The 7,855-nt window shown below is 36.3% G+C and overlaps 1 protein-coding gene across 1 annotated transcript; it reads right to left on the reverse strand.

Annotated features, from left to right (window-relative positions):
- Nucleotides 1-6,623: 6,623 nt before the first annotated feature.
- On the reverse strand, nt 6,624-7,571 carry LOC149223031 (crinkler effector protein 8-like). Its single transcript, XM_089387761.1, has one exon. It carries the CDS (start codon nt 7,569-7,571, stop codon nt 6,624-6,626), a length of 948 nt encoding a protein of 315 aa, XP_089243887.1.
- Between the last annotated feature and the right edge of the window lie 284 nt (nt 7,572-7,855).

Below are 7,855 nucleotides of genomic sequence, written 5' to 3' on the forward strand. Positions count from 1 at the left end.
ACTACTGGAGTAGAGAAAGAACTTTGACTCAGTTGAATTATACCAGCCTCTAGCATTTCTGCAACCATACGTTCAATTTCACTCTTTTGGGCATAGGGATATCTGTACGGCCTGATGTTTGGAGGAACACTACCTAGAATCAGATGAATAGCATGATCATGAATCGGTGGGAGACCTTTGGGAGTCTCAAATACCTTGGAATGATTGTCCAAGACTTTTTGGAGATTTGGAGAAATAGATGATTCCAGTGTGAAAACATCTAGTGAACATAATTGTGCATTTACACCACTTTGTTCCTTTTTTAGAAGCTTTGTCATACTGTTAGAGATGATTATCTTTCCCGTTTTCCCTACAATACCCCTTATTTCAGCTTCCTTTCCTTCCACAGAAAACTTCATAAAAAGTTCTTGAAAATTAAAAGCTATTGTACCCAAGGATTATAGCCATTGGACTCCTTGTACAACATTAGCACCTCCCATTGCAATGGAAAGCATTGGGCTAGTCAATACATATTCTCCCATCGATAGCTTAAGATTATGGCACTTTCCAGATAAATTTATTGTTCCTCCATTTAAAACCATGACTTGACACTCTGGTGCTGGATATAAGAAGCAATTCAACTCTTTTGCTACCTTACAATGAATAAAATTGTTGGTACTTCCTGAATCAATCAACACTATTACCTTTTTCTTCTTGATTTGTCTTTCTATCTTGATGGTTTGAGGAGTGGTAATTCCTCCCAATGCATTACAAGATACGTTCAGATTCATTTCTTATTTATCTAGGCTTTGTTCCTGGAGTATATCCTCTTCTTTTGACCTTTCTTGCTCCTTTTCTTCTTCCTCTTCACAATCTATGTAGAATAATTTCTTCTCAGCAAACTTATGACCTTTAGTGTATTTGCTATCACAACTATAACAAAGCCCTTTTGCTATTTTTTCTTCCAATTGTTGTGGTGTCAACCTTATAAGTTGTGGAAGACTAGGGGCAACAACACTTCCATCTTTATAGTTATGAGTGGTATGCTTCCTGGTTGCCATAATTTTGCTTTCCATTTTTCTTTCTAACCTGAATGCCTTCTCTAATGAATCAGGTTCCCAAAGGTGAACATCATTTTGGATATTATCCATTAAAGTCCCTATGAACACATCAATCATATGCTCCTCTGGAATATCTTTCACCCTTATGTTCAATTTTTGGATCTCCTCAATGTGCTCCATTATTGAACCCTTTTGTTTGAGAGTTATCAATTGGCTAAAAAATGTGTTGATTTTTGTATCCTCATAATGTGCTATCAATTCTTGAATAAAAATTGCCTAAGTGATAATTTGTTTGTGAGAGCAAAGCCATTGATACCATACAAACCGATTTGGTTCCAAATATAAAGTTGCAATATGTACCTTTTGTGTGTTTTGCACATTATTGAGATTGAAAAATTACTCCATCTGTAATATCCATGTTGCGGGATCCTTGCCATCAAACTTCCTCATATCGATTTTTGGAATATGGTGGGTCTTCGATCCTACATTAGGGTCTATGAAATCATGACTAAAATTTCTTTTGTTCCAATCATGAGTTTCCTTTAATACCTTTTCACCATTAGTAAGTATTTCTCGTAGAAAATTTGTCAAATCTATCTTCAAATCTGCCATGTCTGTCTTCAAATCTACCATGTCTCTCTTCAAATCTATCTTCAAATTATCCATCTTAGCTTCCATGCCCTTTATCTTAGATTCCACGCTATTTATCTTAGCTTCTGTTAGCTTTTGTGAGAGTGACATTTATTGCACTAGTTCTTGTAATTTTGATATATCATGTATCATTTCTTCCTCTTCTTCATGAGTCATGCTAGAGATTTCAGGTTGCTTATTAGGTGTTTGCATTTTCTTTCCTCGGGGCATCAATTACCGATAATAATGCTCTATTATGACCTTTGAATTCCTTCAAAATAAATTTTCAAACCAATCTTAAGCAAAAAGTTAAAAGAATCTACACGCCTTTTTTCACTTTGTAGGAGCTTGATATTGCCTCTGATGTATCTCTGTACTTTCAGATCATCCACCTCTGAAATTATGACCTGCAGTAGCCCTCTGTGTCCTCTTTTTAAAGCCACCAGTCTGATCCAAATTGGATTCTCCAAGGAAGAGTTATGCGAAATCTCCCACAGTGACCTGATTATAGACTTGTTCAGTAGAGTGAACTTGTATGACGCGCCACTAGTCACTGTTTCGACCTTTAGCTCTAAAAAATACATACAAGAAACTACAGTCCGTCCTCCTTCTGTACCTTCTTACTAAATTTCAATCCAATGCTCAGAGAGAAGGTTATGATGATTTTCCCCAAGTCACCTGTTTAGAATGTAATTTAGGAGTCTACAAAAACACCAACATCCTCAGATCATATCTCCGCAAATATAGCGCGAAAAGCTCTAAAATTTGGATTCGAGGTTTAGCGTGATTTCTTCTAAAATTGGTTTGTTTTTTATCTTCTAAAACATCGCAGAAAAAAAGTTATAGCGAAAATTCCACGATGACCTATTTGGAGCAGCGAAACCCTAGAATCCAAACCTCTGATACCAAATGTTATGAAACCAGCTCAAGAAAAGATAGAAAAGATAGATCAATGCCTTAGAATTCAGCCTCTTCAAGGAGGCAACCTCCTTTACATAAATGAACAATTCCTGGATGATTAAAATGACAAAACCTCCTTTCTATATATAGGAATCTAAGGAGTCACAATATAACCCAGCCGACATAACAATAATAATATAAAGCCACAAAAATAACAATAGAGGAATTCTATGGGGCACAATAATAAAAATATGGGAATAATAGGGGCACAACAATATTAATAAGGGATGCAACTACAATAGTAAGGGGGGATTCACTAGTATTATAGGGACCCAACATATAGAGATCATTAAAGAAATTATTTTTGAAATTAAGTCTTTCCTTGATGTTGATGAGAAGTCTAAGCACTTTTTATGCTTGTACAGGTTACCTCCCATATGTCTTTCCATATGTACCTTGTACCTTGTTACCTCCAAACTTGCAAGTAAATTGTTACCTTCCATATGAAGAATTATCAGCCACTGAGACAGAAATCAATGTTTCACCTACCAAAGGTCCCAATGTTCAATCAAAAGCAGTACCCATAGTAGGAACTCCACCTCTTGTCCTAGATCTTCTTGGTTATTTGATAGATTTAGGCAATTCACTTGTCCCTAGATATTAGTGAGCAGTAGGCTCTCGGTGGGCATTATATAGTCAATTCCATTTCATTTTGTGAAGAACAAATGGAAAAAATTGGCTTCATTGTTGTTAGATGTGAATTGTATTTACTATGATAAGCGTCAACCTGATTAAAGCAACTTGTGATATTTGGTTAATGCTTTGTGCAAGCCTCCATTGCCTATTTTACTTGCATCATTAGTATGTCAAGGCCTTCATATCAATGGGCAACTTATATGGTGCAATGGTCAAAATTTTTAGAGCTTGAAGATTTAGAATAACTCTTTTAGTCTTGCAGCTGCTAGACCTCTACAGGTGTAGTTCATAAAATGTGAAAACAATTGAGATATTAGTTCTATTTACTGTAAATATTACTAGTTTAATAGGATGTAGATGCACATATATTTTGAGTCCTTTCTCTAAGTTTCATTCCTGGAAAATTAGGTGCCACCATTGTAGCCTGGTAGCTCAGCACACAGACTACTACCAATAGTATTGTTTCAAAACATATCTCTTGGGCACACGCACTACTACCAATGGTATTGTTTCAAAACATATCTCCTGGACTGGAAAACTCTCTTTTGTAGGTGGAAGTAAAAAATAATCAACAACTTGTTTGGTATTTCAATGATAATATTTCATTTGAAGTTTTCTTCACTGAGGATGGTAGGATGGAGCATGCAACATTTTTGGAGGTAATAATAAATGTTAGGATTTAAATTTTAAGCTTTGGAAGTTTTCTTCATTGAGGATGGCAGGATGGAGCATGCAACGTTTCTATAGGTAATAATGAATGCTATGACCATTCCCTCTCCACCACTCTGCCTGTGCCTTCTACTCTGTTGGATTTTTAGGACTTTTGGGTTAGAAGGACTCAACAATATGGACATGTCCAAGAGATCAAAAGGGGAAGAGGAAGAGCACATAGACGGTGAGCTTGTTCTCTCCATTGAAAAGCTGCAGGAAATCCAGGATGAGCTTGAGAGGGTAAGTTCTCATGCACTCTGAAAACTACTTTTTGTGTTATTTATTTTATTTATTTATTTTTAAATTGGTTCTTTTCTCATCTTTTTTGAAAACCTTTTGCCCATTCCTTTCTCTATGTATTAATTTTTTGATTTATTGGTGCATCTATGGATTGATTGGATTTTTTCTTGTCTGTGGGCTACTTGAGAATGATTTGTTACAGCCATTAAGAGTGGGTTTGAGGAAAAGAGTGGTTTTTTCAATAAACCCATATTTAATCTTCGTATTCTTTCAGTCTTTTGGATATGGATGTTTTGATTGGTTTACATATGTTGTTTTTCCAATAGTGTTGGGGAAATTGTTTCAAGGAAAAATTGAAAGTAGAACATCCTCAAATTAGTTATTTCAGTTTTTTTTCCATATCCATTTATTGTTTGGGTATAAAGCTCGGGGTTTATCAAATGTAATGTTTTGTGCGACAGTTATTGATCAGTTACAATATGCCTGTTTATGATTAGGTTCATAATGACTTGGTGACCTAAGGCTCTCTCAATGTAGTATTCTGCGCTCCTAAATCCCTTTTGGTCTCAGTTATAGTCTACACGTTTATGATAAGGTCATAGTTGCATAGTCACCTAGGGTACTCTCAGCCTAGTCACTGCTCCCAAAGAATCTAACAAGGTTGCTAGATTTAATAGCAAAAGCTTGCAATTCTATTCAGCACCTTCCCTTAGGGAAAGGTAGAGCTGCCTTACCTATATGGTTGTTGAGAGTGGCATATTCTCACATTTGTTTATTTGTTAGTTGTTGGAAAGCTTTTTGGAGGAATTGGCAGATAGAGTTTAAGTTGGATTCCGGATGGTAGGCAAAGTATTCCTACATTACCTATTTGTATTTTCATAGTTTCATTCACATTGAGGAAGAACCAGATTCATTGTATCACTTTTGTTTTCCCTTTTCCACTTATATAGCGATGTTGCAGCTCTGGAATTATTTTTTCCTTCTACTTTTTCTCTTTGAGATTGAATCTAAAGTTTCCAGTACCTAGCAGAGCCTTTTACTCTTGTATCATAAGATGCATGTGTTTGTAAACCTATGTAGTTGATGAAATAAGTTTGGAGTGGATTGAAACAGTTAGATTTTGCTGTGGCGGTGGTAATGAATCATTTTTTCAATTGAGCATAACATGTCTATATGATATAATGCAGAAAAATGGAAAACAAAGTGAAATTTTCATAAGGTGCATTGAGTTGCTCTCTTTTTGCTATTCATCTCCAGTTGTGTTGAATGTTAGAAATGGGGGCCAACTGCAAAACATTTTTTCTTTCATGAGACTGCGAAAATTGGTCTCCAAATGAATTGAAAATGTCCTGGTACACTCTGGGTTTTTCTATCACTAGTTTTACATGGGATGTTTGTATTCAGGTCATTCAAGTTATTATTTTTTTAGTTATTATATGAAGTCCAACTGTGTGGGGCCTTCTACATGGGTAAATTGCACTTGGGTATTATGGACAATTGAATCCTCAATTATTTTTTGTGCTTTGCCTTTCACTACAGGGTCTTTAACATTCATTATTGTTTGATACGCTGAGCATTAAATATCATCTATCCTTCACCATAAACCATAAAGAAATAAATCTTTCTTTATATATAATTTATTTGAATGGAAAAAAGGGAGAGAGTTGTTGTTTCAATTTCTCTAGCGTGGCATACACCAAATTGTGAAACACATCGTTTCTATTTTAACAAAATAAGCATGCAGTTCATCGAATTAAAAATCGAATTATATCAAAGCTACACATCAGAACACCCATTTTAAAAAATCCCCCTATCACGGAACAACATGGAAATATGCTTATTTCCATTAAAATGGAGTGTCAAGGCTATGATACACATCTTAATGTTATGAACAGTGCAACCAATTTACATGATATCACCATTGTGAACTAATGGCATTCGAGGAAAGGGTGTCTTCCTTTTTTTTTTTCCGAGGAAAATAGAGTTCGTAATTTCTATTAAAGAGAAATAATAGAGATTACATGCTGTTGATGCCAAGGCATATGCAGTAGTGTGGCTTTACCACTGTTCAAAAATTTTACAAATAAAAACGTCCTGTAGGTGTCACTGAGGATACGGTGGATCTGTATCCGAAAAAATATGTAACAGTATCTCACAAAAACCATAAATAAGCAGAGTTTGAGGTATATAGTGAAAGGGTGTCTTCCTTGTGTACAATCTGAAAAAAGTTCTTTGTTAGATATACCAAATTTTCTGATAATACAACATTCAGTAATCATGTGATTCTGGATCCTATGAATAGTAATAATGGGATACATAGGACTGAGAATTTCCCATGATTAGCAATGTCTAATCTTAGTAATTAGGTAGGGAAGACTGCAACTGAAGAAGGTGATGATCGGAACACTACAACTGAAGAAGGTGATGATAGCAATCTGTAGCAGAAGGCCTCTGATCTGGGTCTTGTTCCAAGCATCTGTTCTGTGAATTCCTCAACAACTCAAACACATCCAGCCCACTTTTCCTGATAAGGTGTCCAATACTCCACACATCAACCTTAACCCCCTCGACAACCCTAGACATCTCAAGAGCATGGATCAAGCCACTAAGATTATGTGGGTAAATCTGAGGTGCACCAATGGCATCCTCAAATTCTATTATAAACCACTCATCTGATTCAATGTTCTTCATCACGTTATCCCACCTGAGATCCCTGTGCATAAACGAAAGGGTGTACAAAGACGCCAGTGCCTTGGTCACAAATTTCAGAGCTTCCACAAGCTGTTCCACAATCAAAGGTTTGGTTGCACAACCCCTCGGCTTGAACACCAATGCTAACTCTTGTTCTACAAATTTATGGATGTATTCAACATGGGGAATTCTGTTGTCTAGAAAATCATAGATTTCCTTGACAGTGGCCCATTTCCTTCTGTTAGGAAATATTTTTTTAACATGAGTTGGCATTATCTCAATAATCTTCCCACTTCCTCTATCCAATCTTTGATAGTCACTATAAATACAGTTAGATTTCTGCCCATGACAAGAGTCTACAAGAAATGGCAAAATCCTAGATACACGCCAGCAAGGGACTAGAGCTTTCAACCTCTGAGTAGGAGTTGACAGATTCATTGACACAAGATCAATCCTTATGACCCTCTCATGTGATTTTCTCAAGGCACAGAACGTAACAGTGTCACCAACAACATAATACCCTAAAACGTAGGGAAAATCTCCATAAGTCCACAAGAGCTTTTCCACAATCTTGACTACAGGATCATCACCCTCCCTGACTGCATCAGTCTCCTCACCTCTCCATAAACATAAGTTCTTCACGAACCCACTATGTTTGGCCATTTTTCTTGAGATCCCAAGTCTTGGTACCCAGATTTTTGAATCAACTCAATCTCCAATGCACAAAACTTATTAACAATACTATTAATGCAATCATCCCACAACCCAATGAAAGTCTCTCTACCATGTCTTCTGCTATAAGACCTAAGGAGGGGTCCTACCACTACATACATAAATGCCTACAATCTGTATTGGAGGATGGACAGAAGAAAATCTAATTGCCTGTTGTGAGATCCTCGTATACATCGTGCTTAAGAGGGCTCCTGCAGATGTGAGGAGAGCTCAAA

Source organism: Pinus tabuliformis, chromosome Q, assembly GCF_031772625.1.
Source record: "Pinus tabuliformis cultivar Carrire ecotype Pingquan chromosome Q, CPIR1, whole genome shotgun sequence".
In the NCBI taxonomy this organism is placed as follows: domain Eukaryota; kingdom Viridiplantae; phylum Streptophyta; class Pinopsida; order Pinales; family Pinaceae; genus Pinus; species Pinus tabuliformis.

Excerpts from the sequence above, each read along its gene's own strand:
- LOC149223031 (XM_089387761.1), bottom strand. The coding sequence starts at position 7,571 with ATGGCCAAACATAGTGGGTTCGTGAAGAACTTATGTTTATGGAGAGGT.